General features: G+C 41.8%; 1 protein-coding gene across 2 annotated transcripts in view; it reads left to right on the forward strand.

The window, feature by feature from the left end:
- The first annotated feature begins 1,037 nt into the window (after positions 1–1,037).
- Positions 1,038–12,174, forward strand: part of TMEM59L (transmembrane protein 59 like) — a 99,677-nt gene continuing 88,540 nt past the window's right edge. The window contains exon 1 of one of the 2 annotated variants that reach the window (XM_077270295.1): positions 1,038–1,341. In XM_077270295.1, coding sequence (XP_077126410.1) covers positions 1,177–1,341 — 165 coding nt within the window. In that variant the 5' untranslated portion in view covers positions 1,038–1,176. The remainder of the gene's footprint in view (positions 1,342–12,174) is intronic. The other variant, XR_013217009.1, reaches the window with a different exon arrangement.

Consider the following 12,174-nt stretch of genomic DNA (forward strand, 5'->3'; position numbering starts at 1 on the left):
AACCAGGCATCTGCATGAGACCCCTGTGGTTGTCATTGCTGATCTGCTATGAGCACCACCCGTGGTCGACGCTCTTACCAGATGAGCATTTTTGCTACACATAGCAGGGAAGCCCTGCTGTGTGTAGCACAGGTGATCAAACGTAGCAAGAACGAAAAAAAAAATTCAAAACCCAGAATTACGTTTTTTTGGTTGCCACAACTTTGCAAATTCTGCAAATGCAATAACGGGCGATCAAACATTGCATCTACCCCAAAATGGTATTCATAAAAAAGTCACCAGCGTGCAAAAAATAAGCCAGTTACCTGGCCCCAGATCACAAAAAATGGAGACGCTATGGGTGTCAGAAAATGGTGCCCTTTTTGTACAAAAAACAAACAAATAAAAAAAAAACTTTGGATTTTTTTTTCACTACCTAAATAAAAAAGCACCTAGACATGTTTGGTGTGTATGAACTCGTAATGACCTGGAGAATTATAATAGCAGTTTTATCATTTATTGAACATGGTAAAAAAAAAAACCTTAAAAAAAATTGTGGAATTGTACTTTTTTTGCAATTTCACCACACTTGTAATTTTTTTCCCCATTTTCGAGTACATTATATAGTAAACTCAGTTGTGTCATTCAAAAGTATAACTTGTCCTGCAAAAAAAACAAGCCCTCACATGGCCATATTGACAGAAAAATACAAAGTTATGGCTCTTTGAATTAGGGGAGCAAAAAGCAAAGGCAAAAATGGAAAAACGCAAGGTGGTAAAGGGGTTAATTGAAAGAAAGGGCTTTCAGTTGTGCAATGTTTGTATTTGCAAGCGATCTGTCTTCCTATGTACCGGACTGGTAAAATAAGGTTCGTTTTCTTTTATAAAATAAATAGCTGTAGATGACCACAGTGAAGTTCACTCAGTTTTATATAATGACGCTAGAAATGTCTCTAATGCTAGAGGCAGTAAAAGGGTCAATGGGCATGGAGACAACCCTGCAGATGTGACTACCACGGCTCTGTACAATAACAAGTCACACACATGTGCAGCAGTCAGAGCAGTGTGTACCCCTCCTCTCTCCCAGAGTCCTTTGCGCTGCACACATGACGTCAGCGCAGCTCTGACATTGCACAGTGCTGCTGTCTGTGTGTCTCAGGCTAAGCATCTGCTCCTGGAGCCTGAAGAACCCTGCAGGATGGGGGCCCCAGAACACTGGAGCTGTGACCTGAGCCTTCTGCTGTCCCTCATAGTCATAGTGTCTGCTGTCAATGCAGGGGACCCTTTAGACATCCAGCTAGGAGACATCACCTCCTGCAGCCAGCAATGTCAGCTCGCCTTCAAGCTGAAGAGCACCTCTGAAGTAAGCGCCATAATGTATCATGTCTGTCCATGTATCATCCATTTAATTATTCTCATATCTATTTATCTGTCCGTCCAACATATATATGTATATTTGTGCTGATGACGTAGGAGCCCAAAAGTAAATACATCTAGAAATCTATTTTTCTGATTATGCTCCCACTCCGGCATCACTCTGAAAGCCAACAGCTTACATCCGTCTTTTTCCACAATGCATCCTCCACCCATGCAGTGGGACTTAACCGCTTACATGCCATTTATATATAAGATGGTGGGCACAGACAAGTGACGGTTTGCCCTAGGCAGGTGGTTAGTACTGACAGCTTACGCCTAGCTTGCTACAATGTACGTTGCTTCTTGTCATTTCAGTCATTCTCCATGTTCTCCTGTTCCCAGATGGTGCTGAATTATGTATCCCTACTGTGAATGTAGTGAATGTCACGGCTGCTCTGAAACATTACTAACGCTCCCACTGAGGCTATAAAGTGGTGGGACGGATACATATCTGAAAAGCGTATTTATAACAATGATTATACGGCAAAATTAAGACAAAATGCTTGGAGATGGTCATGGATGAAGGGCCACATAATGATTAGATTTTCCTGTAGTTTACTAGAAATAATTATGAAAATAAAATGATTTCACAATAAACACTATCCTACATAGAAAACATGCACCGAATGCAAGCACAGCTGGAAATGTATTTATGTGGCTGCATTGCTCTAAGCTATTGGCTTGCGTATATCCTGGGCCATAACAATGTAATGTCTTTCAGCAGCCATTTCTAGGTGAATTATTTTCTTTCGTATGCATCAGGGTGAATGACAAAGATGAAAGTCTTACTGGTAGCAATTTCGCCATATGTTTCAGGTTTGTCACAGAACAGTGAGTATACTAATATACAGTACAGTATATGGCTAGTGATCTGCAATGCTTCCTCATATACAGTACTGTGCAAAGTTTTATGCAGGTGTGGAAAAAAAATTCTGTAAAGCAAGAATCGTTCCAAAAATAAGAGTTAGTTGATTTTCATCAGTTAAAGTGTAATGTGTATGAACAAAAGATAAATCTAAATCAAAACCATATTTGGTGTGACGACTTGTTGCCTTCAAATCAGCATAATTGTACATAGTTTTTGAAGGAACTCGACAAACGTAGTTCCAAACATCTTGGAGAGCTAACCACAAATCTTCGGTAGATGTAAACTTGTGTCTCTTCATGTAATCCCACATAAAGTCAATGATGTTGAGATTAGGAAATATCATCACTTCCCGGACTTGTTTTTTTTTTAAATAGTTGTTAGTAGACATTGACTTTTTGTTTGGGGTGGTTGTCCTGCTGCAGAATACATTTGGAGTCAATCAGATGCCTCCCTCATGGTATGGCATGATGGATATGAATCTGCCTCTATTTCTCATCATTAAGGACTCCATTAATCCTGGTTAAATCCCCAACTCCATTTTCTGGAATTCAGCTTCAAAATTCCACTGTTGCCTGCAGACATTCATTATTGCACCGTTCTTCAGCCCTTCCGCAAACTTTATGTTAATAACAAATATTTCACATCTTGACTCATCAGTCCAGAGCACCTGGTGAAAATTTTGTAAAGTTGCTATGTTTTTGTGCATTGTTGTGTCACTTAACTTTGTTTCCATGTGGGAGCTATGGCTTTTGGCTGCAATTCTTCCATGTGAGACCAATCCTGGCCAGACTTCTTTGAATAGTAGATGGGTGTAGCTGGGTGCCACTAGTTGCTGCTAGTTTTGAGCTGGAGGCACTGCTGGACACTGTTCAGTTTCAAAGAGAAATAAGCATGATGCCTTTCATAGGCTGCCCAAAATTTCCTTTGCGTCAGATTGTCTCCACATTTATTCTGCACCTTGATAAGTAGCCCAAACATGCTGCCAATGTCATTAAGAACTATTTTCAGTGTAAAGAACAACAGGGAGTCGTGAAAGTGATGATATGACCCCCCCCCCCAGAGCCTTGATCTCACCAGTCTGTCAGGGAGTACATGAAGAGACTTTAGGTCTTGTGTAAGCCAATATTCACAGAACTGTGATTAGTTTTCCAAATGTTTGGAACAACCCCCTACTGAGTTCCTGCAAAAATTATGTGCTAGTATACAGTACTTAGAAAATGTGATACTATTTTGAAGGCAAAGGTGGTCAGACAAAATAGCATTTTGATTTAGACTTTACTTGAGGTGTGTATGTGGAGCCTCCACTCCATTACTTTTCTATGTGGACTGTTGGAGCGGGTTACTCATCAGTCTCACAGTCAACAAATGGAGAGGAGTATATATTGCACACCTCTACTTCATTCAGGATGGCGCTCTGGTTCTAAAACTCTAATCTAGGGATCGATTGTAACCCCAGCAGTTCAACTCTAAGTAGAAAATGACTTGATTTTTTGGAAACAATCCTTTACAGCAAACCTGTCAGCAAGACTTCTGCTAAGTAAACTACAGTCAAGAGTGCCCGTGGCAGGACGTGCTCCCGTTAGGAGCTGGCTGGACCCCTAGAGGGAACAGAGAGACTCGCCCACGACTACCACCCTGTGCAACCTTGTTACATATGGTTGAAGCACCTGGCCTGACAGGTCAACACCTCCCATATATTTATTATAGTCTGTGATGCAGACTGTTTTTTCCTTGTTCCTGTTGGCGCCCCTGTCTTTGACCGTCACAGTGGAGTCTGCATGCGGTGTGGTCAGCATGTACACGTCCTTCCTGTCATTCCACTTCACTGCAAGAAGGTGGTCGCTCGCAAGTGAGAATAGCCCCCCTTCTCCAAACGTCTAGACACCAGCTGTGAAGGAAACCCCACTCATTTTTTCCTGACTGTCTCACAGACCCCCATATGTGCAGCATGGAGTGATTGGTATAGGGGGATACTGGTATAATAATTGTCGGTGTACACCGTGACCTTGTACATCTGATGAAAAAAGGGTGTCATTAGCTCCCAGACAATTTTACTTTGGATGTCGTATTTGGCTTGCTTGGGAGGGATGAATTGGCGGAATGACAGACGTCCCTTGTAACTCATCAAGGACTCGTCGACTGCCACATTTTGCTCTGGGGTATACGAATTTAGAAATGAATGTTGTAGGAGGTAAATTAGGGGTCTCAGTTTGTTTAGGTGATCGTAGTTGGGGTCAGTTCTTGAAGGGGCTTGGAAATGATCACTAAAATGGAGAAATCTTAATAGGGCTTCATAACGGGCTTGAGATATGACAGCTGCAAATACAGGGGTACTGTGGACAGATTTTGTTGCTCAGTAGGAGTGGAGTGTGTTTTGTTTTGTTTTTTTTACTAAACTTACAGTATGTTGAGGGTAATGCCCCAAATTTTATTTATTTCAGGGACATTTGTGGGCATCTAGGAATGGTAATCAAAGACAGTAGGTTTTTGAGAAATGTAATCTAGGGTATATAAATTTGTTTGGTGGGCAATCAATTATAGGACTTCTGGGGTAACAAAAATTTGGAAAAAATCTATGGGGGTAAAATTGGTGACATTTAATTTTATTCCAGGGGCTGCTAAAAAAGGAGAAATTCGAGGGGAAAATGATCTGTCATGATACCTGCCTCTGAAGCTTCAACAGTGACGACCGACTCCGCTTCAGTGGCAGATTCAGTTTCGCTGCAAAGCAGGCTCTACGCTTGTTCCACTCTGAATGTTCTGCGGGCCATTGCTTTATTTTTCACATGCCTGCCTAGCAAAATAACTAAACCTAATCTAACAATATTAGCCCTAAAACTAATCTAACACTAGTATTTTTCTTTTTTTCACTATTGAAAAAAGTAAGCATAACCCTAACCCTAATAAGTTCAACCCTAACTGAAAAGAATGGAAAAAAAAATTATTAAAAAAAAAAATCTGACAAAGGGCATGTGACACAATGAGGTGGTAATCAATTTGGTTTAGAGGATTTACAGACACGGAGGTAGGAATTTGATTTTTGCGACTTTTTCTTCACGGACAGGGCGGCACTCGTATGTAGTGTATCTCTCTTCTCTCCCAGAACAAGTACAAGAAGAGAAGAGAGGCACAGCCCAAGCGCTGCCATATTTACTAATATTGGAGGTTTCTGATCACTGTGATGGGGTCTGTCATAGTAATCAAAAGTCATCCGCCAATAAGAAAAATCCCAGCAGTTCCTGAGAGCAGAGAGGCAGATCTTGATGGGCACACTGCGCGTACGTCCACCGTTTTCTTTCTGCAGGAGGAGGTGGACCGGGGGATTACAGACCTGGTACCTATGGTACCATGGGGATGTCGAGGACCCCATTTTTCTCTTCTCTGCTATGTTAGATTATATCAACAGAGTGTATAGGTTTTACTCACTTGGGTGCGACAGGAGAAAAACAGGAAGCTTGTTCCCTTAAAAGTTCATGAGGGTTTATTGCTTCATAAACCCCAGAAGCCAAACAGAAAGCAAACAGCCTTTAGATCAGGCAAACAAAATACAAATGTACATAACAGGGCTCTGCTCTGCCAGGCCTGTGGGCACACAGGCTGAGTTAGCGTCTAGTACTCAGGCTCGCTCTGGAGCCAAACACACAGGAGGCCTTCTCCCTCCCAACATACAGCCCATGTGCCAAACAACAGCTTCCATTATATAGGCTGTTAACCACACCCAGAGGTGAGGTATGTGGGTAGCTAGACCCGCACATCTCTCACGGCTACCCGTAACCCGGTCCCAGGTGCAACAAACAAGCCTCTTAGTGCATTCATGCACTAGAGAAATTACTCCGGGTTACATCTCTGCAACACATACCTCCCATCGACTATGCGACCATTAGCCACACTACAAGAGAGAGAAATGCATTTAAAATCTGCCTTTTTTATGTGGTTGCCTCTCAATAACGGCGATTACATAACAGGGGACAGTAAAAACTGGCACTGATCATATTCTCCAGCGTCTCAGCTACCCCAAGTAGCTGAGACCGCGTAGATTTTCAGAGAATGGGGGCAGTATACCCTTATTTTTTAGCTCCCTTAAAAAGCAGCTCTGAGAAATTAGTACCCTTAACTTAAAGGCTTATTTGCGGTCGTTAGGGGGCTAAAATGTGTCTAAGGCACAAACAGCATCTTGATATGCCACACCTGTGAGGTGGATGGATTATCTCGGCTAAGGAGAAGTGCTCACTAAGACTGGTTTCACATTTGCGGATAGAGGTGCTGCGGAGGGCTGCATGTATCCGCCCACCGCCGCACCTACTCCGGTCAGCTCCGCCTACGTCGGCATGCGGACCCTATCTTTACCATTAGGTACGCAGGCCATGCTGATGTATGCGGATGCCTCTGCATGCATCGTTTTGAGGGTGCGGCGACCGCACCAAAATGCAACTCGTTGCCTTCGGCGCAGGTCGCCGCACCGTCAAAACGACACATGCGGAGGCATCCGCATACATCGGCATGGCCTGCGTACCTAATGGTAAAGATAGGGTCCACATGCCGATGTAGGTGGAGCTGACCGGAGTATTTGCGGCGGGCAGAGCTTCACGTAGGATATACGCTGCCCTCCACAGCACCTCCTTCCGCAAATGTGAAACCAGCCTTACACAGATTTAGACAAAATTGTGAACATTGAAAAAGTCTTAGATATTTTTAGTTCAACTCATGAAAAATGGGAGCAAAAACTAGTGTTGCATTTATATTTTTGTTCAGTGTAATTTTAACGAATACTTGCCATTACTTGCCATCACTTGAAATTATTTTTAAAAAGTATCAATTGGAAGTAGAACCTGGTCCAACCACTCTACAGTAGTGTTGAGCGATACCGTCCGATACTTGAAAGTATCGGTATCGGAAAGTATCGGCCGATACCGGCAAAGTATCGGATCCAATCCGATACCGATACCCGATACCAATACAAGTCAATGGGACTCAAGTATCGGACGGTATCCCTGATGGTTCCCAGGGTCTGAAGGAGAGGAAACTAAATAAAGAATTAAAATAAAAAATATTGCTATACTCACCTCTCCGACGCAGCCTGGACCTCACTGAGGGAACCGGCAGCGTTGTTTGCTTAAAATGCGCGCGTGTCCTGCCTCCCGTGACGTCCCGGCTTGTGATTGGTCGCGTCGCCCATGTGACCGCGACGCGACCAATCACAAGCCAGAACGTAATTTTAAAATCCTGAAGGACCTAAAATTACGTCACGGCTTGCTGTGATTGGTCGCGTCGCGGCCACATGGGCGACGCGACCAATCACAAGCCGGGACGTCACGGGAGGCAGGACACGCGCGCATTTTAAAATGCGCGCGTGTCCAGCCTCCCGTGACGTCACGGCTTGTGATTGGTCGCGTCGCCCATGTGACCGCGACGCAACCAATCACAAGCCAGAACGTAATTTTAAAATCCTGAAGGACCTAAAATTACGTCACGGCTTGCTGTGATTGGTCGCGTCGCGGCCACATGGGCGGCACGCGACCAATCACAAGCCGGGACTTCACGTAAGGAAGTAAACGCGCAAATTTTAAGCAAACAACGCTGCCGGTTCCCTCGCTGAGGTCCAGGCTGCGTCGGAGAGGTGAGTTTAGCAATATTTTTTATTTTAATTCTCTCTTTTACACATTATTACATTAATGTTGTTTCGATACCGATACCCGATACCACAAAAGTATCGGATCTCGGTATCGGAATTCCGATACCCGCAAGTATCGGCCGATACCCGATACTTGCGGTATCGGAATGCTCAACACTACTCTACAGTTAATTTTTCCATTAATGGAAATATTTTTCTGCAAACATCTAAACTCTGGAGGTGTAATTCTTTTTTGCTCCAACATTTGCTATACAAAGGGAAAATAAAATAAAAAAATTCAAATTATTTTATTGGGATCTTTGTGTCTTATGAGCAATTGCAAACCAAGCATGGTATACCGAGATCCAATTTTTTCGATATCTACAACTAGGTCAGCCGTTCAATCGTATATGAGACAGACAGGTGCAGGTCGAGCTATATCCTCCTTACCCTTGATAGGAATTCTTAAATCGCAGGGTCCCCAAGGCCTTATCTCCTCCTACATCTACTGTTAATTCTATTAAGGGGAAGTGGGGGGGACTTCTTTCTAATATGCAGGAGGAGGAATGGGAAGACATTCTTGAATCTCCAATTAAAGTATCCCCATCAGTTAATAACAGGATGACCCAGCTGTATAGAATAGACCAATCATATTTACCCTGATATGGCTTTTTAAAATGGGTCGGTTCCAAACATCAGAGTGTGTGCGATGTCATTCACCGGATGCAGACTTTATCCACATGATATGGAGATGTCCTATTATTCTTCATTACTGGAAGGAGGTGACATCACTACTAGCATCCTTGCTATCAATTCAGTTTGTATATTTGGAGTATAGGAGGAGGACACTTGGGATCATTTTATTGACATTTTCTTGCGTGAGACGCTCTTTATGGCACAGAAGGTATTGGCATTGCGGTGGATGGGGAGCTCATGTCCTTCTATAAGAACTTGGATTGACTTGGTTAATACGATTATCCCATTTGAACGCACGCTATATCAGAATAGAGGGTGTCCAGGGAAATTTGAATAAATATGGGGTAGATGGAACTCTTCCCATCTTACTCTGTAGATATGTCATGGTGGGTCTTCTTTTTTTTGGTGATGGTTGGGGATATCGCATGGGGGGACAGGCACGAGGTACTGCGGCAACTTAGTAGCTAGAGTAGGTACAGTTCTAATTCAAGAGTACAACTGATCCAACGTTTATAACAGTCACCAGATAACGCTGGTTATAGGCGACAATTGTACTCTATTATATGTTTAATAATGCATAGTTTATATGTACTACATACTATGTGCAATAACCTTGGATGCAAATATGAATGTAACACAGTTTATTTTATTGTCAATAAACGAATTTAAAAAAAAATTATTTTATTGAAAATAAATATCCTAAAATATCTCCATTATAGAACACCCATAAGGCTGCAATTAGAAGAAATCTCATTTAATTTATTTTTCAAAATAAAAAAGGCAAAATATACAAGAAATATTCCAGAAAATAAACAATACCCAAATAACACAACAAAAAAACACCATCATATGAAACGCATAATAAACTTCTCAAACCAGACCAGATCTAAAATTAGTAGATGATTTTGACAAAATAATTAAATCATTCAAAGTTAATTTTTACAATTCTAATAACAAAATAAAAATAAAATAACAAAACCTTTGTAAGCAAAGTTAAAGCATCACTCCAGTGTTTTTTTTTTTTTTTATTTCACTTCTGGAGTGCTGTTTAAAATCCAAATCCCCTGCCTCTTGTCTGATACCCACCTTCTGTCGTTTTCATCTGTGTTCATCACCATTTGCATCCATCTCCTGTAGTTTGTGACCTGGCCAGTGTTTCATGGAATGAGCCGGAGGTCACTAATCAATGTAAGTCTATGAGAGCCTCGTTCTTCCCTCATTCTAGCTGTCATAGACTTGCATCGAGAGCTTGTGACGTAGCGAATTCCGGCCACTCAGAAGCTGCGCTCACAACTGTCTCTGAAAAATGGTGAGTATATGATGGGGAGCAGACAACTAATGCTTAAGCACTACTCCAGTGATGAAAAAAAACACCACTGGAGTGGTGCTTTCAGAAAACAACGTTAAAAAACTAGAATAAACCAAATAAAAAATCAAATAAAAACAGCCATGGCTCACTTAACACCCACTCCAATGACACATCAGAGTTCTTTGTCATTACTCCAACTTATACAACTTAAGCCAAGATCCAGGAACAATACACCTACTAAACAAATTATTTTCTTTTCAAAGTTCAACTTCCCACTTTGACTAAAAATCAACTAGAAAAACGAAATTCCCTGTTTTCTGTGGACAAATATAGGTCCACTATACAAAATCTCAAAAAAGGTAAAGCCCCGGGTCCGGACGGCCTGTCAATAAAATATTTTATCACAATTAAACCTAAATTGCTTAAAGCAATACTTACAGTTCTAACTAAAAAAAACAGTTTATCCTTTTATTGTGACCAGCTAGCTATAGCCCCATCTTGGTGCTCAAAACAGATTTAAACATTTACCCTAAAATAAAACTATTAGAGATACTCCTTGATATCGTACATTCTGACCAAGTATAATATGTAAAATACCTATATAGAAAAGAAATGCCAAAAATATATGAATAAAATTAGACAGCTAAGAATACCAAATACAATATACTACCCAAGAGAAAGTATTCATAGAGAATTTTTTTTAAATATTATTAATAATTATAAAAACATGATTCCACAGAAAAAAAATTTCAATAATAAAATATACACATACAGCAAGCAATTGGTGACGCAAAAAGAATTTATTATAAAAATTGGTAACAAACTAAAATTTGTTTAAAAAATATATAAGAATAAATGTGTAGCAGGGGACAAGGAATAACAGACCGCGTGGTAAAAAATTAAACATATATGTATATCTATGTAAATAAATGCACCAATAAAACCTAGAACTATATCATATGGGACATCAAGAAGTATATATAAAATATAAATATATAAGTGATAAATACCCAGTGGTAAAACATACACAAGAATAAAAATGTGCACAACGAAAGAATAATTTAATCAGTCCAGAAATGGTGTGAATTTATAAGTCAAAATTAATGCCCAGACAATATAGTGATAGTGGGGCATCCAAGAAGTGTATGGTGGATTAATATAAAAGTGATAACTATGTGATAAAATAATTTATAATAGAATAAAAATGTGCACAGCAATTAATCAATCAAAAAAAGCTTGTAATTCATAAACACAAATTAATGCCCATACAGAATAATCATGGTGTGCATATTTTAACCACAAAAACACTAAATGAGACCATATCAAAAAATGATACAAATAATATACAAGGGTAGTGGCTGGTGTATCATTAAATGACCATGTGATCAGCCAGCATGAATACAAAGGGCTCCGTTAATGCAAGTGTACTGTATATAAATAATACCAACCAGTCTGAAATTCCACTGTCCCCCGGACACACCACTCCAACACACGTTTCGCTGAAACTTCATCCCCAAATAACATAGGGTGTTTTATATATACCGATCAGCGAGGCTAAGGCAATTCCAGCCCGGGGACTGTGTGCTAGTACTTATCTCTACGGTGGAGAGCAAATATATATATATATAGACTATAAGACGCACCAGACCATAAGATGCACCCCAAATTTTTAGAAGGAAAAGAGGGAAAAAAAATGTGTCAAATGGGGGTCCGTCTTACAGTCCGAATTCAGCTTACCAGGGAAGAGATTGGCACAGGTGGAAGAGTGGTCACAGTGGTCGTTCAGTGGTCCAAGCTGGTGCGGTGGCCTCCAGGAAATTCTATCCCCAGCTGGTGAGGTGGCGGCGGCTCTCTGCTGGGGCAGGGGTGCTGGTGGCTCTGTGCTGGGGCAGGGGCTCTGTGCTGGGGCAGGGGCTCTGTGCTGGGGCAGGGGCTGTGCTCTGGTGCAGGGGCTGTGCTCCGCTGCAGGGGCTGTGCTCTGGTGCAGTGGCAGCAGCTCTCTGTGTTCCATGGGGGGTCCGCATTCATTTCGTGAAAACCCAGAGGCCCCCGCACATCCATTGCTGCCATGTTGCGTTGGCCTTCGGTGACATGGCCAGCGGGAACATGGCCTCCGGGCCGGGGCGGCGCATGCTCAGATTCAAATCTTGGCAATGAGATCTCGTCCCGAGATCTTGGGACGAGATCTGAATCTGAGCAAGCGCCACCCCCAGTGGCCATCTTCCCAGAGGCCATGTTTCCGGAGGCCACCGCAGCATGGCAGCAACGGATGTGAAGGGGCCTCCAGGCTTTGACG

Source organism: Ranitomeya variabilis, chromosome 1 (assembly GCF_051348905.1).
Source record: "Ranitomeya variabilis isolate aRanVar5 chromosome 1, aRanVar5.hap1, whole genome shotgun sequence".
In the NCBI taxonomy this organism is placed as follows: Eukaryota; Metazoa; Chordata; class Amphibia; order Anura; family Dendrobatidae; genus Ranitomeya; species Ranitomeya variabilis.